The 24,816-nt window shown below is 44.2% G+C and overlaps 1 protein-coding gene across 1 annotated transcript; it reads left to right on the forward strand.

The window, feature by feature from the left end:
• prmt9 (protein arginine methyltransferase 9) lies at positions 1-24,686 on the forward strand. The gene is made up of 13 exons (XM_056280180.1): positions 1-351; positions 738-937; positions 1,904-2,052; positions 2,276-2,512; positions 8,441-8,608; positions 8,777-8,879; positions 10,600-10,709; positions 10,980-11,172; positions 12,396-12,579; positions 19,184-19,895; positions 20,072-20,225; positions 22,453-22,575; positions 23,503-24,686. The coding sequence occupies exons 2-13, from the start codon at positions 740-742 to the stop codon at positions 23,734-23,736; spliced, it is 2,565 nt and encodes an 854-aa protein (XP_056136155.1). The 5' UTR covers positions 1-351; positions 738-739; the 3' UTR covers positions 23,737-24,686.
• Positions 24,687-24,816: the final 130 nt, after the last annotated feature.

The following is a 24,816-nucleotide window of genomic DNA, read 5'->3' on the forward strand; positions in this document are numbered from 1 at the left end:
TAGGGTTCAATAAGTGCTACTGCCGTTATAGTCAATAGGCTTGGACAGCATTGTCCTGGCGCTTTTAACAGAAACCAGTCGCATCTTGTTCTGCAGTATTGTGCTGCCTGTTAAACGGAAGTTGAAGCATGCGAGTTAGCTTGCCTGTTAACGCGAAGATGATGGACGTCGGGCGCCAGTTGGCCGTAGCAAAGTTACCGTGGCGATGCTAATGGACCTATTTCGCACTGGTATTTAAGTCAAAGAAAGCAAATCTATGTTAAGTAAGCAACAAATATCCTCTTGTTTTACGTTACTTCGACCCGGAAACCCTTTTTAATTAGCCCAGCTCATGAGCTAATCCAACTCACAGTAAGTTATATTATATATATATATATAAAACCAACGCTGTTGTCGGTATATGTTAGTGTCGTTGCTGTGTATGCGAGTAACGTAGACCGAAGTAATGTGGTGGAGTGGTGTCGATATTTGGGTTATTCCACCCCAGCTAGCTAAGCTCAGTGGCGAAGTCGGTTTGCTAATGCTTACAAAAATATAAAGTGTGTTTTAGTCGGTGTGAAAATGACGAATAATTTCTTCATTTCAAATAATGGCTTGTGTTATAGTCTTATTTACCTGGTTTCATTTTCCTTTCTAATTGCATTGTGTGTGTGTGTGTGTGTGTGTGTGTGTGTGTGTGTGTGTGTCCATTTCTGATTGATCTATGCGTTCTGTAATGACATTTGTCCTTATGTCAGGGATGCCCAATGCCAGCACAAGGCCAAAGCGAGGCAGGAGGACTCGGCGGCACCCCAGGGAGGACCCTGCCAGGAATGAGCTGGTGTCTAGGTCCCTGGAAAGTGCCCAGGAATGCTTGTTTAACCAAGACTATGGAACTGCCTTTGTTCATTATCTTCTGGTGCTCAACATTGCCCCTGTACTGAAGGACTTCGCAAGGGTAACAATGGGAATAAGCCCCTGGGATAGATTTAGGGCAGGGGAATCTTTGAACATGGCAAATATATATAGGCAAATGTGTCAAAAACAAAAACAAACAAAAAACCCCTGCTTTTACTGAGTCCTGAGAGCGAAACCTAATCTCATAACATTGAGAATAAGTCGGGAGCGGTGATATGTACTGTATTCAAACAGAAAAACTTCACCAGTTCAGGTTAATACTGCACTGACTGCACTAGCATCATTATCTAAACAGGCTGATGGAGTTAACCGATGTGCACAATTTACCTGAATATCCCATGTGCAATATTACGGCTTTCCTTAAGCGGCCTGCAGACAGCATGTTTTAGGGGAATCCTCTAATTTTTATACTAAGGGGAATTTTAGGGGCACTATTAATTCCACATGGTAAAGTCATCATTTTGACAAATCCTTGGGTTATTAAAGAGTAGGGAAAAGACATGTTTAGGGATTAAGTCAACATACTACTAAGTTCACAGGAAGATCAGTACGTTCAGGACATATTCACACATCAGACAACTTTTCTATTTGGAATTGCTTCATATTCACACCACTGAGACTTTATAAATCAAAATATATGAAGTTTGCAGTTCTCATTCATGTCTGTTAATTATAACGCTACAATACCAAAAGATGACAAGTTGGGTCACTGGTACTGACTACAAAAAAGATTAAAATTAGTATGAGCATTCTGATAGATAGATAGTTTTATTAGCCACACGGCCGAGGCCAGCGGAATTTGTTTTCGGTACATGTTAAACTCTGCAGCACAATACATCCATGGACAACAGCAGCCACTCCACATATTATCATGAACAATATAGTTACATGTGCTTTCTTTTTTGGGATATGTTCGCAGTTACTCCTGTAAACCGCCTAATCTTGCCATTGCTGGCTAGTTAGGCACTTTTCCCTCCCTTACAATGTTGTTACTTTGGCTTTGCAGGAGTCGTTCAGGTTCACCCTCTTCAAATGGACAGATGAGCTTGATTCTCTGGGACGCATTCAGGATCTATTTAACTGTTATGAGCAAGCTCTTGAACTCTTTCCTTCTGATGAGGTCATCTTGAACAGCATGGGTGAACACCTCTTCAAGTATGTTCCTTTTCTGCATGACAGTAGTGTGTAATAACTGTTTTCATGTTGAAATAAGTAGATTGATATTGTCCAGTGATACATCAGTGCTCCCTCTGCTGCAGGGAAATAAGTTTATAAACTTGTAGTTGTGGTGAGTAGGGTCAGAAGTTGTTTTTCTTTGATATATGTTCTGTTCTTACCAATTTTGGTTGTTCTGTGGAATCTCGTTTTTATTGTCCAGAATGGGATTCAGAGATGAGGCTGCGGGTCATTTTCACAAAGCCCTGAAGTTAAAGCCAGACTATCCAGAAGCCAGAGAGAACTTCTACCGTGTAGCCAACTGGCTGGTGGAGCGCTGGCACTTCCTGATGCTAAATGACCGTGGGAGAAACCAGCAGTACCAGCAAGCCATACAGAAGGCTGTCCAGAGAGGCTGCAACACTGTACTAGACATAGGTACTGGCACTGGCATTCTTGGGTAAGATATTATCATAAAACTTGGCAAACATGTTTTTTGTTGTGTGTGTTTGTGTATCCTGGCACATTTTCATTTTTGTACGTTTTAAGTGTTTTGTTGTAAGAGATATGTTGGAAAGACTAGAACTATACATTCTTGTTTACATAAACCACAGTCTGCATAAAGTGTCCAGGCTAATCAAAAAAGCAAAGATGATGGCAAAAGATATTTTTTGGCTTGTATAATTCATTCCATAATACACAGGATCTGATGTTAAATCCCTTGTGCTGATATTTAGGGGGCCACATACAGGGTTCAACGGTGGGGGTTTTTTTTTCACTTGCCCGGTCGAGCAAGTGCGTTAGAAATCTACTTGCCGAAGTCAATTTTTACTTGCTCCTATACAAATTAATTTATTAGCGATTAACAAATAACAACAAAGACTATAGTTGTCATGTTTAATCTTTATTAAATATAACAAGGACACAGTGTGTCATGGATGTGTAGCAACAAACATTCTTGCATTTCGAAAATGGTATGACCCTTCTCCTCGTCCATCTGTCCATCCTTCTCCCCAGAGATGGACTGATTAACTGTGAGTAGTTGAACTTAACCATGTGTGTGTGAGTGAGTGAGTGAGTGAAAGAACGCGCTATAGCAGATTTGTCGCATCTAAAAACCCAATGATACCATACAAGTACAAATCTTAATTACACCGACGTGCTCTCTGCCCTTACTTGACAGCCATCTTTGTACAACATGCTCCCCATCAAAATTGGAAACTGCTGGCCCCTCAATGCTAATGTATAGCAGTTTCCACAATATTTCAACTGAAAAGTTGCTTCGCCAATCTGTTTTCATGTGTTTCATGGTACTGAAGCCACACTCAGGCAGCAGTGGATAGTGGGAGCAGGATGATCAGCTCAACCACCATCAGAAGGTTGGGGAAGCTCTGCAGCCTATCAGGGTCTGTTAAAAAGTCTGCCCAAACCTTGCTTTATTGGACCTGGGGCATTGTTTTGCTCACCACTTTTGCGCTTGGCCACTCCTGGTGCCTTGCCTGCCCCTGTCACAGCCCACCCTATCCAGTATGTCAGCAAAGTGGTCTGTGATGACACAGAGATAGTCTGCTCTGTAACTGGCCAGGTCTGCCTCCTCTGTGGGCCATTCCCCTGGGTCCAACAAACTTGCAGCTGCCTGAAGAATCTTGTCACTCTCCAGGTCCTTGAAACAGCTCTTAATGCTTTTGATGACTGCATCAAGAAGTTGGCTCTCAATCTATCAACATATATCCACCCCCGCCCCAAAAAAAAAAATCCTGGTCTGTCACTCACATTTAATCAAAATTCATTCAGCCACCTTTGTTTTTAAATCATAGCCATACAACATTTATAGAATAGTACAGAAGTTGACCAGACCTAAGCCCCCCCGACACACACTTCGTAAACCTTACACTCGCAATTAATTTTCTATGGACAAAATACAAAATCAACTTTTTCTGTCTTTTAATAATTTATGAGAGTACCGTGTATATATGGTGTTGTTAATTGCCCATTACCTTTTCATGGTTGTGATGGGAACCCACCATTTCACGTTTGCAGCAGCCTCACCCAGTACCGGTGTAGGAAGATGATGGCGCGAACTTAGTTGCGGCGGCCTCATCAGTACCGTCCATGCAGTGTGTTTGTCCATGTCTTCGTTTGATGGCTGGGAGGGCTGGCACTGGATCGGCTGGGTGAGCTTGGTCTACTGCATCCTGTGGGCCCCAGGGACCACAGCCTAGCCTGGGGCTGTGCCCGAAGATTAAACATTGAAGGCGGTCTGACAGGACGCGGAAGCGGGGCAGGCTAAGCTGTCTGCTAGCCCATGCAGATCAGCAGTTCCGATACCACTGAGGGCGGTCTGGTGGCAGCCTCACCTAGTGCTGACTGTGTTTTTGGTGTCGTCGTGTGGAGTGCGGGGAAGTGTGTCGAAGGTGTCTGACTGGGGAGACTGGTCTGCTGCGTCTGGTGGGCTCAGGGACCACTGCCCTGCCTGGAGTTGCACCCGAGGAGGAAGTACCGAGGGCGGTCTGACAGGACGCGGAAGCGGGGCAAGCTAAGCTAACTGCTAGCCCATGCAGGCTGGCAGTTCCGACAGTCATCCTGGCGTTCGTTCTCTCGGACAGTGATTTTATTTTTTAGTTTGGTGTATGTGTTTTTGTAGTTTTTGGATATGTGTATTTGTCTTTGTGTTGCTCTGCTGCAGGCTGGGGGAAACGATGTTTTGTTTCATTTCCTGTATGCAAGTACAAGAAATGAAATGACAGTGTTCCTGTTTCCTGATGTGGTTGAATGATAAGCTATTCATAACGCCAGTTGTAAAATACGTAGTTTGATCATTAACATATTTTCCTGGAAAACAAAATGCTAAACCCATGGAAAATGAACTTGCGAGTGCAAGGTTTGACTGACAGAATGACATAGTGTGACAGATACTTGCCTTCGACAAGCCATGTCGGTGTGGTACTGCGTACCCTGGTCAATCCCATTCTTCTGTTGGAGAGCAATCACTGGAGTTCGCAGTGAATGGCTGCGCTTTTTTTAAAACACAATACGCTGTGGTAATCGCTGGCAATTACTTGCCTCAGCGTTCATGTTTCGTAAAAGCACCGGCAAAGGCCCCGGAGGAGAGGTTGTCGGCAGCCCTCTTAGCTCCCACGCAGGCCAGATGCTGTGGGCTCTCATGGCATTCCAGTGATGTTTTTCGGAAACTTGACGCGTCTTTGGAAAAGCGACCCCGTTTTATCCACCTTGCTCTTAAACTTCCGGTATACTGTGCAGTACATAGTTTGAGTTTTGCCCACATCCTCTAATTCAATCCATCTAAACTGTTTCCAGGATAATTGAAATACTCTGTTGCGCTTCAGTTCATAACTTTGGTCTTTATCCGCTGCCATTTTCTCGTGGGTGACAAGTCTGACATCCACGCATCACATGACTAGCCTACTCAATTTGTTGATGTGCCAATATTCTCCGATGCGTACAAAGGGAGGGGGCTATACTCTGTGCCAGAGAACGAGAACATAATTTGTGATACGACGATGATCGAAAAAAGGATTGAAAAATGTTTTATTACTTTTTTTAGATTTACTAGCTCGACGTGGTATTTTACTTGCCCCGGGCAATCCTTATTGTTGAACCCTGACATACAACCAAAATCAACAAACTGAGACGGAAACGTTCAGCCATTTTTACACACTTGTCCCTGTATTCAGAGAGAGAACATCAGGCAATGCCATTATAAATCTCCATCAGCCTGGTTCCAAATGGCTTAGTTGGCTAGCAAACTGTAACAACTAATGAGAGTACCACCATGAGTATGTGGATCCTCCCTGTTGATGTTATCAGCTGTCAGCTACTGGGATAGCTGACACTGCTTGCTTGAAACAGCTTGCTCAGCACATCCGAAATCAAATGCCCACTAGCAACCCTTAGCTACCAAATTGCAATAACCAATCAGTATGCTAAGATGAGTATTTCACTGGGGTTATCAAGTGGGCACCCGTAATCTCAGAGGTTTTGTTGTATTGTTCACCCAACAGTGTGTTCTGGTGTCCCAGAACCACCTCCCTCCATACCCACATTCGACACCCTCTGCCTACTGATAACTTTCAAGAAGGTGTAAGACCTACTGCCCTAACTAACCTGATTTTTTTTCTCATCCACAGCTACCAACTGGCCTTTTCTTTTGTGTCAAACAATTCTAAGAGTAGCCTCGGATACCAAATTCTGCAAGAAATTACCTAATTGATCTAGCTACAACCCTTCTTGTACATATTTCAAGTGGTCTAATTTGAGCTTGCCAACAGCAACCCCTTGCCTCCCCTTACCAGATCTAACGCCGACTGCTCTATTTTCCATGCTGTGAACAGAATTGACCGCCATATGCTTGCCTTCAATCACACCTGCCAAACACTTAAGAACTCGGTTGTGATGCCAAGTGTAGCGACCCTGTGCTAAATTAAGCCTACATACTGACAAAATATTCTTCACAGTAGCCATTTCCTAGCAAGTCCAAGAGTCCCTGTTGGGACTTGCTAGTTAAGGGTACAGCACCACAGGTGAAAGTGGGGAGGAAATGGAACCAGAGGGAGGTAATCCAGCCCAGGGGGCACTTGAACACAGTGAAGTAATAGGCCAAGTTCAAAACGGAGAGCGGGGTTTGGGTCAGGTGACGTGAACATTTTGGACTTAGGTTACATCATTGGAAAGAAGGCAAATTGTTATGACTTAGTTTTGGTGGCAGGAGGAAACTGATAGGTGTGCAAAACAAGGTCAGTGGAGGAATTGGGGTAACGCTGAGAGGAGGAGGATAGGCTGGCGAAATTTGTGGTCCATAGAGGCAAGTCGTATTAAATTCTTTATTGGAGTAATTTGCAGTGTACTACCGACACCGCAAAGCCTTATTTAATGGGTAGGGTTTTTAAAAAAAAATATTTACACAGATTTATGTTTAATCATTAGAACAAGAAGAAAAGGCAAGACACAAGACATTCAACTAAAGTTGAAAACACAGATTGACAAGACAGAAAAATAGTGAAGTAACCTGTAGGCTCTAGCATGGCTTATAGCCTACAGCCCCCCCACTAAATCAAATAAATCCAATTCAAAAACCGCAGATCGACAAGACGGTACAATAGTGTAGTAACCTACAGGCTTTTGCATGGCTTCCATCCCACAGGCCCCCACCAAATCAAACTAATAAAATATTAACACACATATAGACAAGACAAAAAATATTGAGGTAAGCTGTAGGCTTTGGCATGGCTTCCAGCCTACAGACCCACCCCCCCACACCAAATCAAGGAAATCAAACAAAAAATACACATACCATCCCTAGTACATCTTATCCCACACACTACACTATTTAACCAAAATCTAACATCACCCTCCCTTCTTCCCCAATCACAATGAAAGTGCTCCCCTCCACAAATCCACTAATAAACTCTTCTTCCCTGACATAACTATACAACATATTAACTTCTCTTTCCATTAACCTCTTAAAAACATTCCACACCTCAACTCTCCTCTTTTCAGAATGGGGCATATTCCTCCTTAACTTGACAGCAAACCTTGCATGGCTTAAAGCACAATTTAGTAAATTAACATTACATCCTTTCACCTTACCAGTCACCCCAAACAACCACAATTCTCTCCACTCCATTCTCTCAACAAACCCACCTCTCCAACATGTACTTATTAATTCCTTCATTTTCAACATGTACTCCTCCAGCTCACAACATTCAACAAACTCATGCATAAATGTTTCCACTCCCACACCACACACATCTCATTCTTTCTTCACATTCACATCAAACTTACTAATTATTAAATTATTGAACACCCTATTATGCCTTAATAAACAAAAAATCAAAATTCTCACATTCCACTTCACTCTGATTCCTCATATCCTCCCTACATCCATCTAATTCATTACCCTTTCCCACACTTTCTCTGCAGCCAGTCTTTTCACTTCTTTCCCTCTTAAACATCTATACATCACTCATTTTCACACTCATCAGACTCACTCTCCTCTCTAATGGGTAGGTGAAGATGCAAGTTATCAGTTGGTGCAGGCATGTCTACTTTGAAGCATAGTTTGTTTGTCAGGCTATATGCTTCGTGCAGGGTCAGTGTCATCATAATCTTGGTAGATGGTGGAAGGTGAGTGACCCAATTTCCCCTCAGGGATGAATAAAGTATTCTGATTCTGACTCGAGATTGTAAATAATCAATAGCACTGATGATGAAAGTTTTCTGCACCTCTCCCAAAATGGTGCAGTTGTATGCAGTTTTGTTATTATTTAGGCTTATGATTTTTCCTGAAGTTTTTAGGCTGAAAATTTGACTCCTCTGTATTCGCATCAGTGTCATTGTTCTTATGTACCCGTTTGTTCCTCTTTTTCAGCATGTGTGCCAAGAAGGCAGGAGCTGCTGAAGTGTATGCCTGTGAACTGTCTAAGACCATGTATGAGCTGGCATGTGAGGTGGTGACTGCTAATGGAATGAATGGCAGCATCAAGATCCTCCATATGAAATCTCTTGAGATGGAAGTGCCTAGAGACATCCCACAGAGGTAACATTTACAACTTGTCATAAATCCTTGTCACTTATCTCACAGAGAAAGCCTGCAAAACATTTTGCATTTATTTGTTTTAATTATTATTTTATTTATTTTTGATCAAAGATTAAGTGTGCTTAGATTGGTCCCATCAAATAAAATGTTATTTTTCTCCCCTGTCAGGGTATCTTTGGTGGTGACAGAGACTGTGGATGCAGGATTGTTTGGAGAAGGTATAATAGAAAGTCTGGTTCATGCCTGGCACCACCTGCTGTTACCTCCACCGGTGAGTTATAGCAGGGGTTCTCAAACTTTTTGGAGCCAGGGACCCCTTATAGGGAAGAAAGTTTTCCAAGGACCCCCTCATTAATCGTAACACCGGTTAAGCGTATGCTCGCTACCATTTGTACTCTTAGATGCCATTGGAACTATTTGTATTCTAAAACTTTTCAACCTAAATACTTCAGACCTGTTTCATAGTGATAAACAAACACGTTTCAAATTGAATCATGTCAATACCACTTACTTCCACTGGGTGGGAGTAATGGACACAATATGCTTGTTTTATTGGCGCAAACAGTCCCCATTTGTAGATATGCACCTTGTAATGATGCAGCACAACTTTATAATTTATAGCAAATTATTTCGTGGACCCCCTAGCTACGAGTGATAACCTCTCAGAGTACTAAACACCAAAGGGCAAGAAGTTATTATCATTAGTTGTATTACTTGTTGTTGTTGTTGTGTGTATGGAGAGGGGGTTTGTTTTTTGTTATCCAGACATATAGGTTTGTTAATCCCAAAATGTAGTCATCCACTTGTCTATATGGTGTCATGCAACTTCATTTTTGGGCTACAATAGTACCTCCCCAATGATACAATTCCCTAAACTGAAGAGGCCACGAGTCACAGCCGAAATTTATAACTTTCTGTTGTTTATTTCCGAACCTCATCTGTTGTTTATTTCTGAACCTGTAATGTCGTGCTAAAAGCCGAAATTTACAACATTCTGTTGTTTATTTCTGAATGTCATCTGTTGTTTATTTCTGAACCTGTAATGTTGTGCTAAAAACACATGTTATGGTAAATGTGTAAGGGCCATTGAGGATTGTGAGCCTCTTTCACACCAAAATCGGGGTTTTTTTTTTCCTGGGTTTCAAATCCTGGTATTGCTGATAAACTTTCTTTCACATCAAGTCAATGCAAGCCTCTTCCTGGAAAGCTGCCTTTCACATAAACCTAGCAAACCGATGCATTTTAAGTGCAGTGGACCCCATCATGTTCTGTGATCACCTTTGTTATGTTACTTCCTAGTTTGCGTTGAGCTTTGAAAAAGATTGTGGTTGGAATAGATTATTCTCATGCATTGCTATTATTCATATAGTGCCATATTTGCACAACATAGAGTTGCTTTTTGCTGGCATTTTTGCATCGGCTCCTCGCTGTGAGTACAGATTGGAATATTTGGCTGCTGGACTGCCAAGCCTTCATCATTGCATGTTTATTCAGAAACCAGATATGCATTTTCACTGGTTACGTGTTTAAAGTGACATGTCGGCACAACAAATCAACTTTGATAATGCTGGGATTCTGCAAATGTGTGAGACATACTTACACCAGCATGAGTCCAGGAAAATGCTGTAACACTACTTTGGACGATTGTTGTTCTGTATCCAGCACCAGTTTCTTAGGGGTTTTTTGAGTCATGGACCCTTTCATACCAAAAATGATCACAGTCAAAACCTAGGACTGAGGCTCCGGGGCAAGGGGATATGGTCTGCTACTCTGTTATGAGGAGCACGATAAATGAGTGGTTTTGTCTTTAGACAAATATAAAAAATGTATTTAATCCATGTTGGATCAAAGCATTTGGATTTAATAATGCTTCGAATGGAAAAATAAGACGATTATTTCACTGTTGTGGCAGGTTGAAACTGGAATTGGATGTTTTGAATTTTGTGAAATGCTCTCACCAAAGACATAACTTGTGGCTTCTTATCCCGAAGAATGCTCAAGATGAGTTCAGGGAGCCCTGTCAGACGGGCCGGGTTATCCCTGCTGGTGCCACTGTGTTTGGTATGGCTATCGAGTCCCTAGAGATCCGCCGGCACCACAGGTAGGTCCCAACAGAGCCGTTTCTTTAAAGATGCGTCTTTCTTTTCTTTGGAAAGTAAATTCACAACAGTTCTCCAGTGCGCAGCACCCCATAGGAGTTTCCTGTCAAGGTTGACGTAACTGGCCCCTTAACACAGGCTACTTACTGCTTATTAAGTCTTTTTTTTTCTAGACAAACACAATATCTGTATTTTACATATGAATCTGTCTACTTAATTGACAATAAAATACATGTTGCCTGAGCATTCGATTGCTGTTTCCTCTCTTCCAGGCTGTGTGTGTCGGAGGTGGGGGGTCTGTCCATGGCTGCTGTAGGAGAGATCTGCAGCCCAGTGAGCTGTAGCTCGGAGCCGGATGAATCCATGGAGCCTTACACCACAGAGAGGCTTAACCGACTGCCAGGGGGCTATAAGTCTCTCACCCACCCCTTCAGAGCTCTTGACATAAATTTCAACAATGTGCAGGTGAGCAGAAACACAATCTGAATGATGTAGGTGTGTGAGATCTAAGGTGGAGCAAAGTTCTTTGTTTGTAATATTTCACCAACATCAAAATACCCTAAATATTGTACCTGGTCCCTTTTGTTTTTCTTTAAGAGTGGCGAGAAAGTGATGAGCTACATAGGGCTTGTTGGATGAAATATTAATCTCCATCAGAGTGAACATTTGTTCACACTATCATATTCAGCATAGAGGCAGCCTAAAAGGTAGATTGGGGGAATTTTGACTGGGATCAGAGAGGCAGACTTTTCGTTGGACAAGTCCAGCTTGGTCTTCAGATCAATTTTTGCATCGTTATTAATCAAATAGAATAAAAATTAAATACATTTTAAATTCAAATGTTTTACAAATTTACACTTTTACTTTTTTTTTAGCTCAGTCGCCTCACAGCAGTCAGGTCCTGGGTTCGAGCCCTGGGGTGTGTGTGTGTGTGTGTGTGTGTGTGTGAGCGTGAGCGTGATGGCCTGGTGGCCTGTCCATGGTGTCTCCCCACCCAATACCGCCCAATGACTGCTGGAATAGGCTCCAGCATTCCTGCGACCCTGAGAGCAGGATAAGTCGTTCAGATAATGGATGGATGGATGGATTTGTAAAAGTCCTTTTGGCCTATTGGTCAGCAAATCTGTTGAATTCAGCTTTGATTCTGTTAAGTTTGCGCAAATAGGGAAAGTGTGTTGTGCTTATGAAACAAATTGAAAAAAGTTTCCCTTTTACGTTTGACTCTATAAATCACAGTTTTGTTGGCAGGGTTTTCATTCTAGCATGTAAATTAGTGATCACCTATTTTTGTTCTGGCAGCTTTTCTGGTCACCGCACTGGTGATTTCCTCATGTACAGTATCTTGTAGAATAACCCGGAAGCACTCTGCATATCAAATTGAACACAATCTTTTCTAAACATGTGGTGTAGATGTACTCGCACCTTTTTGCTACCTCAAAGTTGTCTGCCTTCATCATTAACAATCCTTATTTTTATTCTTTTTGGGCTATGCTGGATTGCTGTTTATGAACAGAAAATTTGCAGCTCTCATACTTGCTTGGTGTCAAAAATAAATGGGCATATTAGCTGCATTTTAGAATAAAAGGGTGGCAACCTGGATTTTTCCTGCTGAACACATCCGCACAATCACATGTAGCATGTAGATTTGTCATTGTAGCTCTCTTATTAATGCTGAGACCAACCACCAGGAACTTGAGGCACTGAGCTCCAGGGAGGTGCAGCGATTGCATCTGCTGGTCACTCAGGAGGGTGAGCTGGATGCCTTGGCCGTGTGGTTCCAGCTCCACTTGGACCAGGAGAGCAGCCTGTCTACCGGACCGCAGGAGGATACTTGCTGGGAGCAAGCCATCTACCCTGTCCATAGGCCTTACAGTAAGATAATATCAGACAAAAAGCCAAACATCAACTGCACAACACTTAATGGGGCAAATAAATGAGCTGACAGTTATTTACTATAGTATTTTATTTTTCTTGTTGCAGCTCTCATGGGTAGCCTTGATAGATCAGTTGCTCTGTACAAATAAACTGAGACACTGATTTTGCTCCAAGTTCAATATTCATTTTCAGCATTGCTCATCGGTGTTCCCCAAAGAGGTTCATATCAAACCCAGTTAATTATTCAAATGTTTGAGTTAAAAATATATACTTGGTAGTCCTAACATTTTTTTTTTAATCTTAATCGTTTTTTTTTCTTTTTTTTTTCTACTTGGTATTTTCTGTTACCACATCATGCATTTCCAATTTATATCAGATGGGGGCAGTGCATGTTATGGAATCCCATGCCCGGTCCTTTTCTTTTAACACATGAGTAAAATCTGTAAGAAAGTTTCAAGTCTTGCCTCAGTCGACCAGACTGCATCATTTATCACTTCCCTGAACTCTCTTCTGCTGTAAAGATGGATTACGAAAGTGATGTATAACTTACTAGTTATCAGAAATCTGTTTTCCTTTATTCTGAAGCAGAAGAAAAAAGTGTTTAAATGTCAGTCTGGCAGTCATTATGGCCACAGTTACTATTGAAGTATGCGGAAAACCTAAATAAATTCCAAGTTTTAATTAAAAGTCAGTACAACTGGTTTAAGTAAAATCAATTGGACTCATGAGGCACATATGTTCATTTTTTCTTGGGGAAAAATAGGCAAATAGTCCTAAATAACTGGTTTCAAGTGGTGGTTCTTTCAAGGGCAAACATTCTGGTTATTTTCTAGATGATCATGTGAGGAAAACTGTAAGTTAGACCCTAACCCCGTGTCCCATTGGAGTCTCGCACACTGTGGTGGCAGAGTGAGAGCTCTTTGTGCTTTTTCTTAGATTCTCGTGATTAAATCTGATTATCAGTAGATTGAAATTTTGTCGGTCATAAAGTCCACCAATGGAATTTGACCCACGTTTAAACATAAGACATAATGCTAAACATTAAACAAGATATAGATCATTCACTTAATTTAATCTTTTAGAATAAATAAATATATATTAAGAGCCTTAATATTCCACTCCTCATTTGTTGAGCATTTTTATCTACACCATTGATGGTTTCTGAAAAAAAAACAACAACACTGTGTGTGTGTGTGTGTGTGTGTGTGTGCACAGTGTGTGTGCACAGTGTGATGCACAGGGCGTGTGTGATGCGTCAGTGCAGTAATACTGGGGTAGTAGTGCTTGTAGTTAGTGCATGCTGCATGCTGCTTCTGCTTGCTACTCTCTGCTCTCAGCTACTGCCGCCGGCTAGCCCTCTTTGTGGGGGTTAAAAGAGGAGCCGAGTGCGTAAGTCTCCCCTGCCGGTACATAGCCTCTCTACCGCCAAGACTCCTGCAGTGCCTCCTCGTGGCCACACACGGTAACTGGGTACCTTGCGGTCCCTGGCTAAACTGTAGGGGATCTTGGAGCTACAGTGGTCCCCAGAGGTCTAATGCGCAGGCCCATGTGAAGTGGATACGCCCTGGCATTGACCAACCACTGTCCCACTGCCTTGTGGGTAAGTGTAGGACGACAAAGGCTAGGGGAGCACACCCTGAGAGAAAAGCAATGTGCATGGCGGCGCACGATAGGCGGTCCTCTGACAGACTGGAGCTCCGGCAGCCTCCTGCAGCTGTGGAAGAGTGCTGGTCGTCTTGGGCCCCCCTTGCCACCAGATCCCACCCTCTCACAGTGAAGAAGTGCTGCTGGGACATGCGCACCCCCAGCGGCACTGTAAATAATCTCTTTGCGCAGGTATCCACCTCTGCCTCAGTGAGACCAGCAACCGGAATCACTCATGTTACACAGGCTGGTAAAACACATCTCAGAGGAGCTGTTGCCTGAGTCACAGTGTGGGTTTAGGAGGAATAGGAGTACTGTGGACATGGTGTTCACAGCACGGCAACTCCAAGAGAAGTGCAGGGAGCAACATCAGAACCTCTTCATAGCCTTCATCGACCTGTCAAAGGCTTTCGACACAGTCAACAGGGACATCCTATGGAACATCCTCCTGAAGTTTGGCTGTCCACGAAAGTTTGTCAACATCCTTCAAAGATTTCACGTGGGGATGATGGCACGTGTGACCATTGGAGGCCAGGAATCTGAGCCCTTCAGGGTGTGCACCGGGGTACGTCAGGGGTGCATCCTTGCTCCAGTTCTTTTTAACATCTTCCTCCTGTGTGTGACATTGCTGCTCCACAAGGAAATCAGGAAGGACAGTGGGGTTACTGTGGACTTCAGACTAGATGGAAACCTATTTAACATCCGTAGGCTCCAAGCGGTCACAAAAATGACATCGGAGCACATCATTGAGTTACAGTACGCAGATGACTGTGCAGTTGTGGCCCACACACCCGAGGCACTACAAGCTACCCTTGCAGCTGCTGCAAGGACGTATGGTAGGCTGGGGCTCTCTATAAATGTGACAAAGACTGAAGTAATATGCCAGTGGGCATCTACTCCTCCATCTCATTCACCAACCTTCACCATCTCCGACAAACCACTTGCAACAGTGGAATCCTTCAAATACCTGGGCAGCTTCCTCTCTGACGACTGCAGCATCGACAGGGAGATGCAAAACCGGATTAAACAAGCGTCATCCTCTTTTGGCAGACTTAGGAGAAGGGTCTTTCAAAACAAAGACCTCAACCTCCACACCAAAATATCTGTCTACTTGGCAGTTGTCATCACGACTCTCCTCTACAGCTGTGAGGCGTGGACCCTGTACAGCCACCACCTCAGGATGCTTGAGGCCTTCCACATCAGATGCCTACAATGCATCCTGAGGATAACCTGGCGTGACCGAGTGCCCCATACTGAAATACTCCGCAAGACCAACTGCATCAGCATGGAGGCTACCGTCACCCAGCACCAACTTCGATGGCTCGGTCACGTCATCAGGATGCCAAAGGAGCGCTTACCGCGTAAAGTGCTGTATGGCCAGCTACATCTTGGCCGCCGCTTGGCAGGGGGCCAGAAAAAACGGTACAAAGACCAGCTGAAGACCATCATAAAGAAGTGCGGCCTGAACCCGAGCCAGCTGGAAGACACTGCCGCCCAACACTCCATCTGGCGGCAGCTCTGTCAACAAGGGGTGCAAAACCTCGAGAAGGACCGCGGTGATCGACGGACCAGAAGACGTCTGAAGAGACATGAAGCCAGTACCACACCTACACCCCCAGTCAGTGATTTCACCTGTTCTGTCTGTGGCAGACATTGTGGATCGCGGATAGGGCTTTACAGCCATAAGAAGACTCACAAGTGACAGAGGCAGGATTGTCATCATCGGACACGACGGACAACCTAAAGAAGAAAGAAGTGTGTGTGTGTGTGTATGTTTATATATATATATGTGTGTGTGTGTGTGTGTGTGTGTGTGTGTGTGTGTGTGTATTAATGTATGTATGTATGTATCTCCCGTGGACCCACCACCTGCGGGGATGAACATTGGGGTAGGGTGCAATGCAGGCTGGGCGGCAGGCAAAGGCGGGCACCGGGGCTTGCCGACCTCCGGCATCGCAGACTGGTCCAGGAGGACCAACTGGGAGGAGACCACAGGGTACTCCCAGAACTCGCTGGAGGGACTACATGTCCATTCTGGCCTGGGAATGCCTTGGGGCCCCCCAGGAGGAGCTGGAGGGTGTTGCTGGGGAGAGGGATGTCTGGAGTACCCTACTTAGCTTGCTGCCACTGCGACCTGACCCCGGAGAAGCGGCTGATGATGATATACACTCCGGCCACTTTATTAGGCACACCTGTCCAACTGCTCGTTAATGCAAATTTCTAAACAGCCAATCACATGGCAGCAACTCAATGCATTTAGGCATGTAGACATGGTCATGACGATCTGCTGCAGTTCAAACCGAGCATCAGAATGGGGAAGAAAGGTGATTTAAGTGACTTTGAACGTGGCATGGTTGTTGGTGCCAGACGGGCTGGTCTGAGTATTTCAGAAACTGCTGATCTACTGGGATTTTCACGCACAAGCATCTCTAGGGTTTACAGAGAATGGTCCGAAAAAGAGAAAATATCCAGTGAGCGGCAGTTCTGTGGGCGAAAATGCCTCGTTGATGCCAGAGGTCAGAGGAGAATGGCCAGACTGGTTCAAGCTGATAGAAAGGCAACAGTAGCTCAAATAACCACTCATTACAACCGAGGTATGCAGAAGAGCATCTCTGAACGCACAACACGTCGAACCTTGAGGCAGATGGGCTACAGCAGCAGAAGACCACACCGGGTGCCACTCCTGTCAGCTAAGAACAGGACACTGAGGCTACAATTCGCACAGGCTCACCAAAATTGGACAATAGAAGATTGGAAAAACGTTGCCTGGTCTGATGAGTCTCGATTTCTGCTGCGACATTCGGATGGTAGGGTCAGAATTTGGCATCAACAACATGAAAGCATGGATCCATCCTGCCTTGTATCAACGGTTCAGGCTGGTGGTGGTGGTGTAATGGTGTGGGGGATATTTTCTTGGCACACTTTGGGCCCCTTAGTACCGATTGAGCATCGTGTCAACGCCACAGCCTACCTGAGTATTGTTGCTGACCATGTCCATCCCTTTATGACCACAGTGTTCCCATCTTCTGATGGCTACTTCCAGCAGGATAACACGCCATGTCATAAAGCTCGAATCATCTCAGACTGGTTTCTTGAACATGACAATGAGTTCACTGTACTCAAATGGCCTCCACAGTCACCAGATCTCAATCCAATAGAGCACCTTTGGGATGTGGTGGACCGGGAGATTCGCATCATGGATGTGTAGCCGACAAATCTGCAGCAACTGCGTGATGCTATCATGTCAATATGGACCAAACTCTCTGAGGAATGTTTCCAGTACCTTGTTGAATCTATGCCACGAAGGATTAAGGCAGTTCTGAAGGCAAAAGGGGGTCCAACCCGGTACTAGCAAGGTTTACCTAATAAAGTGGCCAGTGAGTGTATGTCTCCTATCCATCCATTATCCAAGCCGCTTATCCCAACTGGGGTCACGGGGATGCTGGAGCCTATCCCAGCAGTCATTGGGCGGCAGGCAGGGAACACCCTGGGCAGGCCGCCAGGCTATATATATATATATATATATATATACACACACACACACACACACATTTATTCCAAAAAATTAAATTAAGTGAATGATCTAAATCTTATTTGATGTTTAGCATTATGTTTTATGTTTAAATGTTTGAATATATATGTTGTTGGTGTCAGTTGTTTTGAAGGGCACAGTACAAATGTAATGTGTTTTTGTTGTCAAGCCATGCTACTGTGTGTGCTTTGACAGCGGTAAGCCTGCGGTCATGTGATGCAGTTGTTATAGAGGGCCGACACCTTTCAGCCGGGGCCCTGTGTCGTTTCACAGTGCTACTAATTGGCGAGGGCAGCGTCAAGGGAGTCACCACCTTTCCCGGTGATCTCCAACATCCGTTTCCCGGCTGCTGCAACGTGTGCGCCACGATCGCCTGTGACAGTCTTTAGCGTTCATGAAATTCTTATAGGCGATAAATATGCATTTTCCCCAAACGCCCATGACAAGCCGAACGCTGACATGAAGACATGAACAGATGTTATTCCTGTAGGATTCCTCTCTGTGCCCCGCTGCTCCAACATCCCCCACCCATCCATACCAAGTCCCCTGCATCTCATTTCCCCACCGACACGCTCCTTACCTTTCTCTTCCTCTCTCCTTCTCTTGCTACCTCAGCTTCCCTGTCTCTTCCGCTCTTCCTCCTCATTACATGGTGGCACAGATGCTTGTACCATGGCAGTTCATTTTTACATATCAATATGAGTGGTATTGAGCATTAACTAGGCAAGTTTAAGATGTACTGATCAATTATTGTTTGTTTTATGTTATGATGTTTTCCACAAGAGTTCCAGTATTTAGTCCTAAAACCTAAAATAAAGTCGGTATTATAAGTCATGGGCTCCCTAAGCTTGTTCTCATTTGGAAAATTTTATGATTATTTCATTCAACACCTCAAAGAGGGTATGAGGATGCTTGTAAGATTTGAACATTTTGTTTTTTGTTGACATGTACATAATCTTTAAACCATCATTTTGTGAATTTTGCATTATTTATGTAATATAGAGAAATACAACAAAAGGTTGTCAAACATGAGCAGGTTCTCAGATTTGCCTAAATTTAGCATTTACTCAAACCAACGACATTTCTACTTCAAGTTTTGGAGATGCAGCGTTAATTTGTGAAGATTAGGCCTATATTATAAAACAAAGTGTCCAGATCTTTGATATTGTGTTGATTTAGGTCTCATTTCAGGCATTTAACTTAACACATTAATTTTTCCCATACTGTTGGAGCGGGAGAAAAAAATGTGGCAGAGCTAACTTTTTGGTTGGCTGACAAAAGTCATCATCGCTAAACTTTTCAGTTTTTTTTCCCTCCCAAAAAGCATTTACCTCTGTATGTTCAACAAGACCTAATGTCGTTTATTTTTATCCTGATACCTCTATTGGAAAGGTACCGTGTGAATTAACCTGTTGTTCTTACTAGGTTTTGCGCTGACACCTGGAGACGAGCTGATTGTTGAGGTCTCTTGTCGAGATGCCTATCTGAGGCTCTGCAGTGTTGCTGTGATGAGAGACGGTCATGAGTTTCACCTAGACAACCGTCTGGAGACTCAGTCTGCAGAAAAGTTTGTTCCAAACCCAAACCCGGAGGCAGAACTCTGCACTGCATTAGCTTGCCTCCAAACTGACCCGAGTTTAGCAAAGGACTTCTGTGTGCTGGAATGTTCTGAAATCGCCCTCCTGAACAATCACCTTTACCATCAGAGTTTCAACAGAGCACTATCTAACCTTATCACCGGCCTGAAGATCCAACGTCAAACCCAGAAGCAAGGGTCTGGGATCAAACCTGCGGCGCATTCCAGTGACCGTAACTCCACTGGCGCTAATGACCTGTTCTTTGTGCTGGATGTGTCAGAGGGCTTCTCACTGCTCTCCCTTATGGCTGCCAGCCATGGACGGGTAAAGGCCTACAGCTCGGTGGAGAAGAGCCAGCAGCAGGAGGTCCTACGGAGACTGGCTCGCTCCAACGGTGTCCCAGAGCAGCATCTTGAGTTCTGGCTCAACTACGTGGAGGATGAGCAGGCTGTGCTCCAGAGGCCCTCGGGGGAAAATCTGTGGAGTGCCATAATCCTGGACTGTGTTGAGACATGTGGCCTGATTAGGCAGAAATTAATGGAGAAAGCATCACTGGCCAGGTAATTGATAAAGGCCAAAGTGGTAATGTTGGGAAATGTTTGGTGGAACCTGTTGAGGACATGAAAATACGAAAAATGGATAAGTGATTAGCTGTGCAGATTCCAGATGTATTGAGTGGGGGACAAAAAAAAGGTTTTTTTATGAGGCTTTTCTCTGTCTCTGTGACCTATACTAGGTGTCTCCTGGAGGATGGTGGCCATATTTTCCCATCAAGGATTGTGGTCTATGGAATGCTGGTTGAGTCAGAAACGCTGCTGCTGGAGAGTGCCGTCCAGGGTCAGGAGCCGACGCTGGGCTTTAATATTGCTCCTTTCATCAACCAGTTTACCGTGAGTAATCTCAATCAGTTAAAAACCACTAAAGTTGCAGATAGCTGAGGTTTTGCTACCCTGATATCTTAAACCTGCTGTGAGGAGTTCTGGATTTTTGTTGACACTGCTTGCCCATGTTGACAAAAGGGATAGGATGACTTCATTTCACACAATCGTTGCCTCTTATCACAAAGATCTACATTCTCTCTGTGGTACTTTGTGCATTTGTTTTGAAGAGAAAAGAGAGATGTAGTGGTGTTTTGGAAAAACAGCTGTTTGCAAGATAAAGAGCGATGAGTTAATGTAGCTCTGATTGTGGTGATGTGTCTCATCTGTGTGCCATAAATTGTTTTGTCAGGTTGTGCGAGGAATCTGACACGGAGCATTTGCAGTAATTTATTTTGCAATATCTAATCTTCTAGCTGATACTCTCATTTTCTTTCATCGGTCAAAAAGTGGAATGGAAGTTAAAGTCAGACCAGTGAAAAACTCATCATAGCAGCTTTGACTTATTAACTCTCATGTGGACAATGATGAATGCATCTGCATCAGATGAGAGCCAAGTGAGAAGATTCTGGGGAAATCAGATGTGCTCGTTTCGTCATCGTCTTCTGTTGCGTGAACTTAGTCAACTGGTAGCACACGAGATCAACTCCACAATTGTTTTGCTCTGTAACACAAGATGGAAAGTCTTCCGCTGCACATCTCAAGTCCATTATATCTCATGTTCTGTGTCGTGATGCTGAGGCAGTAGTCAGTACTGAGAGTTCCCTCTCATGCAGAGTTTGTAAGATTACATCATACACATCTAAAAGACTGCCCCTCAGATATAAGCAAGTTGCTCTTTAGGTTTCGTTTAATATGATAGAAGTCTGATTTAAAAAAAAATCCTTACTCAGGGGCATCCGGGTAGCGTAGTGGTCTATTCTGGGGATCGGCGGTTCAAATCCCCATGTTACCTCCGGCTTGGTCGGGCGTCCCTACAGACACAATTGGCCGTGTCTACGGGTGGGAAGTCGGATGTGGGTAGGCGTCCTGGTCGCTGCACTAGCGCCTCCTCTGGTCGGTCGGGGTGCGTGTTCAGGGGCGAGGGCAAACTGAGGGGGAATAGCGTGATCCTCCCACACGCTACATCCCCCCCGGCAAAACTCCTCACTGTCAGGTGAAAAGAAGTGGCTGGCGACTCCACATGTATCGGAGGAGGCATGTGGTAGTCTACAGCCCTCCCCGGATCGGCAGAGGGGGTGGAGCAGTGACCGGGACGGCTCCGAAGAGGGGGTAATTGGCCAAGTACAATTGGGGAGAAAAAAATCCCCCCCTCAAAAAAATCCTTACACTTTAACAAAAATTTCCATCAGGCCACCTTGATTATTAAAGTGAGAATCGATGCCTACAGAATATTTGGACGCACAAGTCAGCTGACTATTAAACTTGGATAATTCACATGGACTAGCATGTTCCACAACTGCTTTCTGTTCTTCCCTTTTCTTTCCTATGTATCTGTGTAATGTATGCACTGAAAGGCATGCAAAATCCTTTTGAATTATATTTCTTTGTTTGGTCTGGAAATTTTTGTCAGGTTTCCCTCGGTGGCGTGTTTGCGTTCTAATTTCACGTTTACCTCAAGGGACGGTAGTTTGTATTAACAGATGTCATCTTCGAGGCCCTCAGCGGAGGGCACTTTCTAGCACAACTGTCACGCTAGAGAACACACACAGCTTGGCCCAGGACATTCCTACCTGAATCTATCAGCACACATTACATCAAGCACATCAAACAGCGGGCCCGTAGATCCTCGTAACCGTGACAGGGAGGAGGAAAGATTCTTTTGTTCTCTTGTGGAGCCACGGTGTCACTTCCCACACTGCCACTTGATCGCTGTCCCAGGTTTTGAGTAGGCAAGTCCTAGGCTGTAAATCACAAACGCTGATGCTCACTGTCCTTGGGATTTTAAACTTTGAGCCCATGGACTGATTTCCTGGTGTTTATTGGCAATTTAGTGAATGCCGTCTCAAGTGGGAGTGGAAAGCTATGGGATCTGCTAGAAAGATTTACAATTATTCATAGACAGGTGCCCTTTTGTCAAAATAACCATTTGAGTTACTGCATGGTCGACTGTAAGAGCAAAAGGAGCTGCAGTAATGGTTGAAGTCAACAATTAATCAGTCAGAATCAGGGTATTCAATGAAAATGGTATTTATCATTTTAGTGTAAATCTTTACCCTCTGCACATTCTCATTCCTAGGTACCGGTTCATGTATTTCTGGACTTTTCCACGCTGGCATGCAAACATCTCAGCGAGTCCGTGGAACTCTTTGCTTTGGATCTCATGGACGCCAACGCCAACTATACTAACAGAGAAGTCAAGGTACACTTGAACGTATTTTTTCGTGTGTGAATATGCCACCAGTACTGCATCTCAGATATAGAAAAGCTACTTAACAGCTGTGCACCAAGCAGTGAGATGGAGGAAACTAGGGCTGCACAGCGCTAATAAATGCAATGGTGGTATAAATTATTTATTTGATATAGTTGGACAAAATTTCTTCCTCACGTCTTTTTTTTTTCCAGTTCTTTTCAGTAGCATCAAAAGATTAAGATTTGTGCAGGTATCGTGAAATAGTTTTCTCAGATGTTGTTTCAGATGTCTCGGATGTTTGTTTGTAAGCCAGGTTTGAAACACTTTTTACTGTAATTAGAAAACATTCCGCCTCTTGTAATCATTAAATTGCAGTCGTCAGTGTTGTGAGAAAAAAACCATATTGCAGCAGTGTAGAAGTTGCTTGCGTTGACTTTCTTTTCACCTTTGATCCCTGAAAATACATGAGGCAAATTGGGTGAAACCTTTTATTTTCCCATCACATTTACCCTAGTAGCACAACTTCATGAGCAGTCCACCTTTCATCGTGACCTGCCCTCAAAATGTCTGATTTCCACTGGTATTCGAGCCCCCTTCCCAGTATTCTCAGATGATTTTAGAAGTACTTGACGATTGAGACACGATAACATGGCAAGTAGTTTTGTCACCCTACTTTAATCTGTGCATGGTTAGCTGTTGCATTGGGCTCAATGCAACAGCTAACTCGGCTGACCCTACAGTGACCTGCTACCGTGCTGGGTGTGTGTGTGTGTGTGCACTAGTAAATTATCTATTTAGATGGGGAGATCTTTTCTTTGTTCCTTTAACGTTTTATGTTTTGACCTTTTGATTTTCTTTAAGCACTGTGTCATTTCGAGTATGAAAAGAGCTCTGTAAAGCCTCTAATGATCAAATCCCTGATCCCTTTTTCCTCAGGTTCAGGCCACCTCCTCAGGCAGGGTGACGGCAGTCCCCTTCTGGTACCAGATCCACTTGGACCACGAGATTAGCATCAGCACCCTCAGTCAGGACTCTCACTGGAAGCAGGCAGCTGTGGTGCTGCACCAGTCGCTCGAGGTTAAGGCTCAGGACTGGGTCTGTCTGGCTGTGCAGCTCCACAAGAGCAGCATCTCCATATCAGTCAAGATAGAGAATGAGTCTGGGCTGTAACTGACTTGATCACACTCAACTCATTCAGTTTTAATGAAATTGGAGACTGTGTGCTCGTCTTCTCACAACTTCAAGTGTGGGAAGATGGCGGTGTGAATTCACGTTTGCAGCAGCCTCACCCAGTACCGATTATGCAATGTCTCTGTCCACGTCTTCATCTAAGTTTGAGTCATTGTGTGAAGTTTTTATTTTGATCGTCGATTTCGCTTGGCTGGGAGGGCTGGTGTTGGGTCAGCTGAGAGATCTTGGTCTGCCGCGTCCTGTGGGCCCAGGGACCACGGCCCTGCCCGGAGCTGCGCCCGAAGAGGAAACACCGAGGGTGGTCCGATAGGACACAGAAGCGGGGCAGGCTAAGCTAACTGCTAGCCCTCTTGTGTTGCACTGCTGGCACGTTGGCGCAGTGGTTATCGCAGTCGCCTCACAGCAAGAAGGTTCTGGGTTCGAGCCCCGGGGTAGTCCAACCTTGGGGGTTGTCCCGGGTCGTCCTCTGTGTGGAGTTTGCATGTTCTTCCCGTGTCTGGGTTTCCTCCGGGGGCTCCGGTTTCCTCCCACAGTCCAAAGACATGTATGTCAGGTGAATCGGCCGTACTGAATTGCCCCGAGGTATGAATGTGTGTGTGTGTGTGTATATCGGCCCTGTGTGATGGCCTGGCGGCCTGTCCAGGGTGTCTCCCCGCCTGCTGCCCAATGACTGCTGGGATAGGCTCCAGCATCCCCGCGACCCTGAGAATAGGATAACCAGTTCGGATAATGAATGGATGAATGTTGCACTGCTGTGGGCTGGGGGAAATGAAATTTCGTTTCTGTTGTGTACATAGCTCATGAGATGAAATCTCAAATACATTGTTCCTTATTCCCAAGACATAACAGTATTGTTACTATTTAAGTGGCTGTATAAACCCAATTTGTATATACGTTTTTAGTTCTCAAGGCATTTTATCAACTGGAACAAAGCTGATAAGATGACATGTTATCTTTCCATGTGTGCCGCCAAGTCATGATTCAAGTTTGTCTCCTAAAATTTGCAATTGCTAAGTGGAAACTTTTTTTTTTTTTTTTTTACAAAACCACGAAGGACTA

The sequence above is a fragment of the Lampris incognitus genome, chromosome 5 (assembly GCF_029633865.1).
Source record: "Lampris incognitus isolate fLamInc1 chromosome 5, fLamInc1.hap2, whole genome shotgun sequence".
Lineage (NCBI taxonomy): Eukaryota > Metazoa > Chordata > Actinopteri > Lampriformes > Lampridae > Lampris > Lampris incognitus.